We start from the raw sequence: 13,637 nt of genomic DNA, 5'->3' as shown, positions 1-13,637 counted from the left end.
AGATTGTTGCATGCCACTTAAAGAAGTATATCTATTAAAATTATAAACTTTTAATATTTTTGGTTTGAATTTTTAAAGGTAATTTCTAAAAAAAATATTGAAGTTAGCTTTTTTAAGAAAGGTCCAAATTCTGATAGTCTAAACAGAATGAAGTTCTTTAAATTTAAAGATTACATATTTTTACTTTATAGCAGAGTCCAGCTAAAAAGAACCCTACAGGACAGAAGAAATCAACTTTGACGTATGTATCAATTAAGGGGGTAGATGTGGGTTACTTTCGGAAAAAAACACTTAATATATTCCCCCATCCGTTATTCTTAAGTATACAGTAGGTGGTGATGAGTGTGTTCTCCTCCCTGTAAAACATGCTAGAGGTATAGGGGGAGGGTTGAGATCTCACAAACATGTTTAACCCCGCATTTTTGCGCCTGTCCCCAAGTCAGGAGCCTCTGGCCTTTGTTAGTCTTGTATTATTTTAACTTTTAGTTTCTTGTGTACAATTTGGAGTTTAGTATGGGGTTCATTATCACTGAACCAGTATATATTTGTTTAGGGGCCAGCTGAAGGATGCCTCCGGGTGCAAGAATTTCTCGTTGCATTGAAGACCTGTTGGTCAGTCAGGGGACTTATTGTGATTTTTAAATCACTTATTTAAGTAGCAAATTCGAAATTTTGTCATAAATTGTGATTTTGTAGTTTTACCAAAATTTTAAACACATAGGTTTAGATAATATCTTTTCATTAGTAAAATTGAAAAAAAAAATTGTAAGGGTTCCACGGAACCCAGTGTCTCGCCTACTTCTGCTGTTAATGGCAGACTCAACAAAAATGAGGAAAAACATCAATAAAAATTTCCCTCTCGATACTGTCTTTTGATTGAAAGAAGCTTCCAAGTTTGGTAAAAAATTCAGGATAGTTTATGAATCTAATAAATGTTTTATAAACTTTAACTGCAGACTGCATGTAATGTTAACTGGAAGAAAAACTAAGTCCATTTATAAGTAAAATACGGAAAAAGTGAATTTTTTTTTTACAAATTTAGCTTCTGAATAATATCTTATGATCAGAAACAAGCTTTTGTCTAAGTTTGGTAGAAATCCAGGATAGTCTAAGAACATTATAAAAATTTTAAAAACTTAAACCACAGAGTGAATGTTTTGTTTCTGGCAAAAAAACTAAGTCCATTTATAAGTAAAATACGGAAAAGTGGAAATTTATTTTTACAAAATTTTCTTCTTGATACTATCTTATGATCATAAACAAGCTTCTGTCCAAGTTTGGTACAAATCAAGGATAGTTTATGAAAGTTATTAAAATTTTAAAAACTTTAACCACAGAGTGAATGTAATGTTTCCTCGCAGAAAAACTAAGTCCATTTATAAGTAAAATACGGAAAAGTGGAAATTTATTTTTACAAAACTTTCTTCTTGATACTATCTTATGATCATAAACAAGCTTCTGTCCAAGTTTGGTACAAATCAAGGATAGTTTATGAAAGTTATTAAAATTTTAAAAACTTTAACCACAGAGTGAATGTAATGTTTCCTCGCAGAAAAACTAAGTCCATTTATAAGTAAAATACGGAAAAAATGGAATTTTATTTTTACAAAATTTACTTCTGGATACTTTCTTATGATCATAAACAAGCTTCTGTCCAAGTTTGGTAGAAATTCAGTATAGTTTAAGAAAGTTATTAAAATTTCAAAAACTTTAACCACAGAGTGAATATTTGTGGACGCCGCCGACGACGACGGAATGTAGGATCGCTTAGTCTCGCTTTTTCGACAAAAATGAACTTTTTGCTTCTTTTAAGTAGCAAGGTTTATGCCTTTGATGCTATCATTTAGTTGCAAATTCTATTTTAGTTGAAAAAATGCTGTAATAATGGCTTTACATAATGTACTGATACTTTCTTTACAGATTTTTCCCAGCAGTGGGAGCATTTTTCCTGTAAAGTTCAAGGTTTCATCTTTCAGATTATGTAATAAAATTCTGCTGTTCGTGATAAAAAATTCACTGTTCGGGGGTGTTGAAATTAGTGGGGGTTATTAAAATAATGATACTTAAAGAAGTGATTTTTGGGAAGGAAATTGAGGTATGATACTTAAAGAAGTGATTTTTATGTCATTATCCTAGATTCAGTACAAGGTCATCACCTGACATGACCTGGTCCTCCTAGACAACACAGATATTGGTTCTGATAATTTTAGCAACATAATTAGTCCCTGGATCATTAGTATTCTATATTCAAAACTACAATAAAATGAAATCACTTAGTCTAGTGATAAAATTGTACTACGTAAATAAGTGATTATTAAAGAAAGACAACCCTTACTTCCAACCTTTATGAACATAATGTTACTTGAATCAGTGATTTAGAAAATCACTCATTTAAGTAAGTCCCCTGACTGTTGGTGACCTTCTGCTGTTGTCTGCTCTATGGTCGGGTTGTTGTCTCTGGCACATTCCCCATTTCCATTCTCAATTTTAGTTTATTTTGATGTACATTATTGGTATACATTATAGGTCAATCAGTCTGTCCTATGTAATTAACATTGACATCTTCAAACAATATATATACATGTATAGGCATATTTTAACCTGAAAATCAGGGCTCACGCCACCAGGCGACTTGGGCGAAGAAGTCGCCTTCCCGACCGTCACCGCTTTCCCCGACCCCCAAAAGCGAAAACAAGTCGCCCTGTCCATGACGATACTCGCTTCCGTCATAGGACATTTTCAATTTTTACCAAGTTGATGAAACATCAATTTTTTATTGATAATTATAGAAATTCAGACATAAACGATTCATTAGAAGAGGTTGAAGCATTGTCTTCGCAGTGTGTAGCAGGTTATTTGATAAAAATACAACTTCTTAGGCAGCAACCATTTGATTTTCTGGGGGGGGGGCTATGGTTTTTTTTTGAAAAAAAAGTTTGTTTCCAGCTTTTGGAGAAAAAAATCATTTTGTTTTTGATTCTGAGAAAAAAAAATTGTTTGTTTCACCCTCAGCTGCCACTATATGTAATGCTAAAATTGAAAGAAAAAAATTGTTTTCGACTTGTCGCGAAAAAAATAGATTGTTTTTCGCCGCAGGCGAAAAAAAAAAATTGTCCAGAAAAAAAAACCATAGCCCCCCCCCCCCAGAAAATCAAATGGTTGCTGCCTTATCACTTCGTCTTCGAGCATTTCTGAAAGTTCCGGTGCTTGTTACTCGAAAAACGTACATCAACCTAAATTTCGGGGGCAAAATAAGTTTGTTACTTCACTTAAACGTGACAAAAGTTGCCTCCAGTAAATGTTTAATCCATTTATTGCATTAAAAACGTCATGTTCCTTTCCAAATAACTTGATAAACATCGTTTATTTTTGTAAATTTTCTTGCATTCGTCCGCCATTGACCGATTTCTAAACTACGGATCTGAATCGGACCAGCTATGACCGAAATCCGTACTTTTACAATAATTACTACGGACGCACGGATGGAACAGCTAACAGAAGAATATTGATCCCAAAGGGAAAAATTACGCATTCCACATGCATTAAGAGACTTTTGGTTACATCTAATTAATTGGTGTATATAATTCCCTATATTTTTTATGGATTGTTTTAAACTATTGAGTGAAGTTGCTTAACTCTGAGACTATTATACTAATATCAATATATTATGGCCCAGCTTAATAACTTTTATATTTTTTTATGAGAAACACTGAATTTCATACACAAGATAATTTTAAATTAAATTGTAATTGATATATTATAATTTCTTTACATTTTAAAAAATTTTTTTTTTTTTTTTTAGTGCTAGATATTTAGTTGGTAGTTTCTCACAAGAACCTTAGTAAAACTGAAACAACTTTTAATTTCAAATGTTACTTTGATTGTAATTTTTTTACTCAGATATGAATTGAACAATATAAAAAGAACATTATTTACATATTGCCCTTTATACTATTGTAAAATCCAAACATTGTAGCGCACCGCGCGAATGAGCACTTCTCTTTCAAATCTCACCACTTCTCCCTATCAGTTTCAAAAAGAGAAGTCACTTCTCCCTATAATTCTGAAGTAGTGTGAGCCCTGAAAATATTATATTTAAATTTGATTGGACGTTATCCCAATTACAATTGTACAATATACAAACAAAGCAAGCAAACTAACCAAAGTCTTGCTCTACATGCAGTAGGAAATTAGCTGTAAAAAAATAATACAATGTTGTGATTCTAACATGTTTTTTTTTCTCGTAATTTTAATCAATTTAATTTTATATCATTGCAGTCAAAGGGCTCAGGAGTTGTACATCAAAAACAGAGTTGCTAAAGAAGATGTTGAAGAGGTAAGACTTTCAGAGGAATTTTTGTCACTTCAGAAATGAAATGTCTCAAAAAATAAGATGTGGTATGAGTGCCAATATTAATGAGATGTCGCTTCATCCAAGTCAAAATTTGTAAAAGAAAACCATTATTGGTCTAGTACAGTCTTTAACACAGGGCCTTGGCTCACACCTAATAGCATATTTTCATATCAATACTAGTAGACCAATTAAATATAAAAAGATATAACTTGTAATTCTTTAAAATACGATTTTATACATGAACAGTATGCAAAGAAATATAAATGGCAAAATTACAATGTAGAGTTACACCAAGTACTTCCAGGTGTATTTGTTCATAGTATAGAGTGGTCTATTTGAATAAGAAAATGTCCAGACTTATTTCAATTGTTTATTGTATAAATTATCAAATACTGTGTGGATTCACTATTTCACGTTACATGCCAATGTCTGTGTAATATGTTCCACAGATGAACCACAAATTTCAATGTTCAACAGTTCACAAATATATATATAATTTATAGGTTAGTATGAAGGCTTTTGCAAAACTGGGAAATGAAATATCCAAGAAAATGAAAGTTTTTCTCAATCCATAAAAATTAATACCCCAAAATCAATGAATCCCCAGTTCATTCTTATTGAATGATATATATTAATGACAGATATAATGAATTCTGAATTTGTGTTAATGTTAGCATTATACAAAACTTTTACAGCAGAATACATTGAGTGTGTATAGGTAAAGGTAATACCATTTGTTATAGCTTACTTGCTAGCTGAACCGTGAAGTCATTAGGTTAGGTAAACTACCCTCCTGTAAGAGTAGACTAGTCCATCAGATAACCAATATATCTGTCTTTAGGACTAAACTACTCCTAAGGAGGTTAATATACCTCACCTAACAATGACTTCACGGTTCAGCTAACAAGCTGGCTAACTGGAGATTTTACCTTTACCTACACACTCATTGCATTCTGCTGTAATGTATTTTAAATGTATTCAGGGAGGTGGTGATGCTGCTCATGAGCACTACCTAAAGAAATGGAAGAGCTTGAGTGAAGAAAAAAAGAACAAGTGGAAAAAGAAAGCTGAAAAAGTAGCACAAGATTTAGCCAAGGCATCAGCTAAGGTATGGATGAAAAATTTTATAAGCAGGAGGTCATTTAAAAAAAAATACTGTACCAAGTCAGGTATATGGCAGTTGTTAAATATCAATGAGTTCTATGTTTGTTGGCATTTGTTTTTGTTACACATGTTACAGTTTGGTGTTTATAATGTTCCTCTTATAGTTGATGTGTTTCCCTCTGATTTAGTTAGGTTTCTGTTTTTTTTAAATAAACATGTACAGCGGTATACTACTGTCGCTCTCTTTGATATATTTAAATGTGGTGCTGTACTAGACCTCAATCATTTAGTGTACTGAAAAACATTTTTATGAATGGAATCCAGTTTTGATCTATGCAAAGTATTTATTACCTTATGTTTATTTTCATTTTTTTCTAATCAGACAACAGCACCAGTTTTAAAGAAGCCAACAAAAACGTAAGTCTTTGTGTTAATTTAAATGAATAATATATATTAGTGACTATAAAAATTATGCATAGTTATTTAAAAATCTCACCCCTTGGTATGTACAAAACTACTAATAGTTAATGCAGACCTTGGGCTGTACAAAACTACTAATAATTAATGCAGACCTTGGGCTGTACAAAATTAACAGTTAATGCAGACCTTGGGCTGTACAAAATTACTAACAGTTAATGCAGACCTTGGGCTGTACAAAACTACTAACAGTTAATGCAGACCTTGGGCCGTACAAAATTACTAACAGTTAATGCAGACCTTGGGCTGTACAAATTACTAATAGTTTAAACAGACCTTGTACTGTACAAAACTACTAACAGTTAATGCAGACGTTGGGCTGTACAAAACTACTATAATAATTTAAAAAGACCTTGGGTTGTACAAAATTACTAACAGTTAATGCAGACCTTGGGCTGTACAAAATAACTAACAATTAATGCAGACCTTGGGCTGTACAAAATTACTGTAATAGTTTAAACAGACCTTGGGCTGTACAAAATTACTAACAGTTAATGCAGACCTTGGGCTGTACAAGATTACTAACAGTTAATGCACACCTTGGGCTGTACAAAATTACTAATAGTTAATGCAGACCTTGGGCTGTTCTAAATTAGTAATAATTAACGCATATATTTGGCTATACAAAATTAACTACAGCATTGTACAGATAATGCAGACCTTGGGCTGTGCAAAATTACGAACACTAGTAACAGAAAATGCAGTACTTGGGCATAACAAAATTATTTACAGCTCATGCAGATCTTGGGCTGTACAAAATTAATTACACACGGAAATTCAAATTTAAAAATGTTTCAGGCAATTATATTTTGTATGCTATTCAAGGATGAACTTATTATTTAAGTCTCCAAATCAAAGTTGAAGTATTTTCATTTGAAATTAAAGAGAACCAATTATTGGAATTTAAGAATAGAAGAATATTTTTGCTTGATTTGATTATTTTTCAACTTTATGTATTAAAGGAAGGTAACTCAGAAATGGTACAATTTTTATAAAATAAAGACTCTTCAGAAAAAAATTCTATTTTATATTTTCGTCCTTTTTCTTGACCTGGAAGTCTGAAGGATGCCAATAGATATATCCTACTGTAGTCTACATGTAGAGTGGAACCCATTGAACACATTATTCACAGCAGTTCTTAGTTTGGAGTGAAACTGATCTGACAGTCTGTGCACACCAGTCTACAGTCTGTGCACACCAGTTTAAAGAAGGTCATTTGCACAAAAAATCTGAAATTTCTGATTTTTTTTCTGTACAGTGTTCTAGGATTTTTTGGCACCTTGACTTACCACGGGTAAGATCAATAAAAAAATTACTTACCCACATCTAAAAGTTAAATCCGCCAACCAATGCGGACGGCGCAAAAAAAACGATTTCTTACTAAATTTGACAAATATGTTATAGTTATTACTATGTCATTTATAAAGAGCTATAATAAATGCAACTGTAAGTTTATTTTCCTCCGATGACAAGAAAAAAAATCGTTTATGTCCTGATTTAAGCACCAGTTATCAATCCGGATTTTCCGATTTTAGAATGATAGAAGAATGTGGTCTCTTTTGCGCTTGATTACACCTAGTAAACGAGTGCTTGAATAAAAGCGCCGATAGACATCGACAAAATCTTCGATCTTTTATCAAAGTTTTTTCTCGTGATTTAATAAAAATAAAAAGCAGATATGGGAAAATTGAAGAGGACCGTGAAATTTCAAGAGTTTTTCGGCTTCCCCGAACTTGAAAATTGACTTACCACCGGGTGACAAAGGCTAAAAAATGACTTACCCGTTGTCCTAATCCACTTACCCCGGGTAACGGGTAATGGGAATCCTAGAACACTGCTGTAACTGGAACCCCAACCAGAAATAGTGGTTGTCTTTGCATATTTCAAAATAAACATGATCAGTACTTAAATGCCCTCTGGTTTACACTATTTATAAAAGTTTAAGGCCTCAGAACTTCCTGTATCCGACCTTGAAGGGAAACACACCCCTACAAAAAAACAGTTTTGTCTGATCTCTATTTTGGAAGTTCATATTTGAGCTCACTATGAACATTTGAACTGAGAAATATGACAATAAAGAGTAAGATTAAGGAAACATGCATTCACTTTTAAAAAAATGGCATAACTTGACCTCAAAATGTATAGAGCCAAAAAATTGTGTTTTGGGTACGGCCGTAATATTACAGGCCTTACATGGTAAGGGTAAATATTCTGAACCAATATTATTATAAAATCTATGTTCTCATATTTCATATTAGAAATTGCGTTAATTTCACAGTTAAATGCCAACCACTTATTATATAAGATGGTGAATGTTTACTGATAAACTGTATTTTGTACCGAGGTAAAGCTCTTTCAACATATGGATTCACCATGTGTAGATGTTATATATTTGCTATATTTTCTCTGTGCTTATAAGGGTTATCTCCCCTTACACTGAAAACCTTGTTATCATTCTAACTCTGTAACCATAATAGGTAGAAAAAAACAAAGGGTGGAATTTGTTCAGGAACAGACCCTGGTTCTTCATTACATATGGATTTAAAAGATTCAACGACTCATTGGTAGGGTTATGCCCCTTCAAAAATTAACCGATGTTGGTTGGCCACTAAAACTCCTCAACCGTAAGTTGTAGCTACATATAGGATCTTCACCAATTTGATGATCATCAATTTACATGACTACGAAAATTAGCTTGTTATCGGATTTACTCAATAACCGTAAAAGATAAAATATAACAGAGAAAATGTGTGTTGTCCAGATCTACATTTGTTATGTTGGGTTCAAAATTATTGGACCAACTATTATGGACCTAGTGCACGAAAACTGTTTTTTAGGTTCGAAATGATGATTTTTCGCTTATAACCCAAAAGAGGTTAGAGATAGAAAGAAACTTGCAAAAATGTTCAGCATAAGAAGATCTACAAAGTTAGGTCAAGATCAGAGGTCAAAGTCCCTAGCAACGACATGAAACACCTTAGCAACCATATATTTTTGGATTTAGAAGGCTATGAATAATATAAATATGAAATGTTTAATACTGGAATTGACATTTTTGTCCCTAGCAGTGTCATATAAGTCCTAAGCAATCACTTATTTTTTTAACTTTAAAAACTTTGAATAGTACATATGAATTTTTTAATACTGGAAGTAATATTTTTATCCTTAGGAATGATTTTTGTCCTTAGCAACCACTTGTTATGAACATAAAAGTCCTTAGCAACCATATATTTTTTAACTCAGAAGGCTACCAATAAAAGAAAAAAAAGGAAAGACCTTTCAATTGTTCATGAACAATTGGCTTTTTAATTTCCATCTGTGTTTTTGTGGGTTTTTTTATTGAAAAGTTGTTGATTTTTGTACTATTCAAAACTAGATTCTTAACTTTAATTTTATTTAGATAACAACTGTATGGAAGCCGTCAGAAATTCACATCCAAATTCAGACGTCTTAACTGACTGAATAGAATAAATAGAAAATATAAAAAAACATCATCAGGGGTAATTTTCATTCCATGTATCATAAAATTATAACTCAAAAGATCGACTGGTTCCCTTTTAAATTTCGTAGAGAAACACATCAATGTTGTCCCTATTAGTTTCAATCATAAATCATTTTTAACCGGATTTTTGTGACAAAAATGTAGGTTATTGATTTGGGGATGTACGGCAGGCGGCCGGGCGGGCGGCAACCAAATGTTGTCCGTGCATTTACTCATGAACCTTTCAACCAAAGCTTTTCAAATTTTAATATGTTGTTACAGACAACAAAATGAAGGTCAAGTTCAATATTGACGATTTTGACTTTTACCATTCAGGAGTTATGGTTCTTGAAAGATTGAAAAATGGCATTTCCAGTCGTGTCTGTGCATTTACTCATGAACTGTTCAACCAAAGCTTCCCAAATTTTAATATGTTGTTACTGATGACAAAATGGAGGTCAAGTTCAATAATGACGATTTTGACTTTTACCGTTCAGGAGTTATGTTTCTTGAAAGAGTGAAAAATGGCTTTTCCAGTCGTGTCCGTGCATTTACTCATGAACTGTTAAACCAAAGCTTTTCAAATTTTAATATGTTGTTACTGATGACAAAATGGAGGTCAAGTTCAATAATGTCGATTTTGACTTTTACCGTTCAGGAGTTATGGTGCTTGAAAGATCGAAAAATGGCGTTTCCATTCATGTTGTTGCATTTACTCATGAACCATTCAACCTAAGCTTTTCAAATTTTAATATGTTGATACTGATGACAAAATGGAGGTCAAATTTGATATTGACGATTTTCACTTTCACCGTTCATCTGTTATGGTTCTTGTGATATTGGCAGGACACAAATAAATGTTAATAAATCCGGTTTGCTGTCGTTGTGACAGCCTCTTGTTGTACTCTATCGCAATTACAGGCTAGGGTCAACTGAACATAGAAAAAGATAGTGCAAGTGAGGCATCTGTGTACTATGGACACATTCTTTTTGTTTTCAGGTCAGCTTTTCAAGTGTTCACATCTCAAAACTTGCACAAACTGAAAGGCAAAATACAAAGCAACGATGCCATGAGACAGAATGGAGAAGATTGGAAAAATCTGAGTGAGGGAGAAAAAGAAAAATACGCTGAGGAAGCTCAAAAGGTAATTAAGATATAATCTTAGTGAGGGAGAAAAAGAAAAATACTCTATGAAACTTTAAAGGTAATTAGATATAATCTAAGTGAGCAGGAGAAAGAAAAATACACTGATGAAGCTCTAAAGGTAATTAGATATAATCTAAGTGAGCAGGAGAAAGAAAAATACACTGATGAAGCTCAAAAGGTAATTAGATATAATCTAAGTGAGCAGGAGAAAGAGAAATACACTAATGAAGCTCTAAAGGTAATTAGATAAAATCTAAGTGAGCAGGAGAAAGAAAAATACACTGATGAAGCTCTAAAGGTAATTAGATATAATCTAAGTGAGCAGGAGAAAGAAAAATACACTGATGAAGCTCAAAAGGTAATTAGATATAATCTAAGTGAGCAGGAGAAAGAAAAATACACTGATGAAGCTCAAAAGGTAATTAGATATAATCTAAGTGAGCAGGAGAATGAAAAATACACTGATGAAGCTCTAAAGGTAATTAGATATAATCTAAGTGAGCAGGAGAAAGAAAAATACACTGATGAAGCTCAAAAGGTAATTAGATATAATCTAAGTGAGCAGGAGAAAGAAAAATACTCTATGAAGCTCTAAAGGTAATTAGATATAATCTAAGTGAGCAGGAAAAAGAAAAATACACTGATGAAGCTCAAAAGGTAATTAGATATAATCTAAGTGAGCAGGAGAAAGAAAAATACACTGATGAAGCTCAAAAGGTAATTAGATATAATCTAAGTGAGCAGGAGAAAGAAAAATACTCTATGAAGCTCTAAAGGTAATTAGATATAATCTAAGTGAGCTGGAGAAAGAAAAATACTCTATGAAGCTCTAAAGGTAATTAGATATAATCTAAGTGAGCAGGAGAAAGAAAAATACTCTGAAGCTCTAACGGTAATTAGATATAATCTAAGTGAGCTGGAGAAAGAAAAATACACTGATGAAGCTCTAAAGGTAATTAGATATAATCTAAGTGAGCAGGAGAAAGAAAAATACACTGATGAAGCTCTAAAGGTAATAAGATATAATCTAAGTGAGCAGGAGAATGAAAAATACACTGATGAAGCTCTAAAGGTAATTAGATATAATCTAAGTGAGCAGGAGAAAGAAAAATACACTGATGAAGCTCTAAAGGTAATTACTGTGGATTTCTTATTATTTGTGGGATACCAATTTTTTACTGATTTCCTGGGTACAAATGAACCACGTAATTAAATGTTCAACAAATTAAAAAATTTCTATAAGCTTGTATGGAGATTTCAGTAAAACCTCAAAATTAAATATCCAAGAACATAAAGTTTTCCTTAATCCTCAAAAATTGGTACCCAACAAAATAGATGAATCCACAGTAGAGATAGAAAGATGTGGTATGATTGCCAATGAGACAACTCTTCTTCCAAATACCAATTTGTAAAAGTAAACCATTATAGGTCAAAGTATGGTCTTCAGCAGTGATCCATGGCCCTACACTGAGCAGCAAGCTATAAAGGGCCCCAAAATGACATGTGTATAACAGTTCAAACGGGAAAACCAACAGTCTAATTTATATAAGAACTGAGAAAAACGAAACCTTATGAACCCCATCAACAATGACAACCACAGTTGACTTAAGTTTCCATTTTCTTATATGGGCTTGTCATACTGGTGCATTGAAATACATTAATTTTGCTATTTTAAATTTCAATTGGTTCCTTAATCATTTTAATAATGCAGTGTTCTCCTCAGAATTTTCAAAAAGCACCATGGATATTAACATAACACTGGATTTCCCAAAAATATAACATAACAGTCCCTATACATTTTAATATAAAATCATCTAAGATAGCATCATGGTAGAAAATATAGCACAAGGGTACCATAGTGTTTTAAAGCCCTCTGAAGAACACTGATAATGTGAAAAAATAGTAGAGATTGATCATTGCTTTTATTAAATAACTTTTTAGATCACAAAACAGAAATTAGAGGAATATGAAAGATTTTTACAGAGTTTACCAGAAGATGAAAGGGAGATATATGAAATGAACGTAATTAAACAGGAGAATGAAAGAAAAGAGGTATGTTGATTTCTGAACTACACACCAATTAGGAATAAATTTACCAGACAAATTTTTAAAAATGAGAATATAAATTGTTATATGTAAACCTGAATCTTCAATGCTTCCAGAAATCACTACAACGTTGGCAAGATAGAGTTAAGTGTAGAAATTAGGTATCAGTAAAAATAAGTTGGGTTTAAATGATTATGAAAACTATGATAGTAGAGAAAGAAACTATAAACAACAGTAAAAAGTTAAAAGGGTCAGTTATTTTTGCCACTGAGATAAGACAAGATGAGCACTTTGGACAATTTATACAGATACAGTTAAGTCGGCCTCATATCTTGACTTACATCTAGAAATTGACAATGAGGGTCGGTTGAAAACAAAACTTTACGACAAAAGAGATGATTTCAGCTTTCCAATTGTGAACTTTCCATTTCTAAGTAGCAACATTCCAGCAGCACCTGCATACAGGGTATATATCTCCCAATTGATACGATATTCCCGTGCTTGCATTTCGTATCATGATTTTCTTGATAGAGGGTTGCTATTAAACCAAGAGTTCCAAATGGTGAAGTTGAAATCATCCCTTCGTAAATTTTACGGACGCCATCACGAGTTGGTTGACCGTTATGGAATAACCGTTTCACAAATGATATCGGATATGTTCCTTACGTCGTAACTACAATCCCCTTCCCTTTCATGAATGTGACCTACCGAATTTAGACTATTTATCCGATTTGTTATCCCATAAGCAACACGACGGGTGCCACATGTGGAGCAGGATCTGCTTACCCTTCCAGAGCACCTGAGATCACCACTAGTTTTTTGGTGGAGTTCATGTTGTTTATTCTTTTGTTTTCTATGTTGTGTTGTGTGTGCTGTTGTTTGTTTGTCCTTTTCATTTTTAGCCATGGCGTTGTCAGTTTGTTTTATATTTATGAGTTTGACTGTCCCTTTGGTATCTTTTGTCCCTCTTTTATATAGTAGGGTTATTTTTTCCTATTTTTAAGCACTTTAAAAAGAAATAGTCCGTT

At 32.7% G+C, this 13,637-nt stretch overlaps 1 protein-coding gene across 1 annotated transcript in view; it reads left to right on the top strand.

Annotated features, from left to right (window-relative positions):
* The window catches only part of LOC139497284 (uncharacterized), a 64,414-nt gene that overhangs the window by 29,301 nt on the left and 21,476 nt on the right, over positions 1 to 13,637 (top strand). Inside the window, exons 4-9 of the mRNA XM_071285469.1 lie at positions 192 to 241; positions 4,279 to 4,336; positions 5,337 to 5,462; positions 5,841 to 5,875; positions 10,417 to 10,561; positions 12,505 to 12,615. Coding sequence (XP_071141570.1) covers positions 192 to 241; positions 4,279 to 4,336; positions 5,337 to 5,462; positions 5,841 to 5,875; positions 10,417 to 10,561; positions 12,505 to 12,615 — 525 coding nt within the window. The remainder of the gene's footprint in view (positions 1 to 191; positions 242 to 4,278; positions 4,337 to 5,336; positions 5,463 to 5,840; positions 5,876 to 10,416; positions 10,562 to 12,504; positions 12,616 to 13,637) is intronic.

The sequence above is a fragment of the Mytilus edulis genome, chromosome 12 (assembly GCF_963676685.1).
Source record: "Mytilus edulis chromosome 12, xbMytEdul2.2, whole genome shotgun sequence".
Lineage (NCBI taxonomy): Eukaryota > Metazoa > Mollusca > Bivalvia > Mytilida > Mytilidae > Mytilus > Mytilus edulis.
This window is presented reverse-complemented; position numbering and strand designations above follow the sequence as displayed.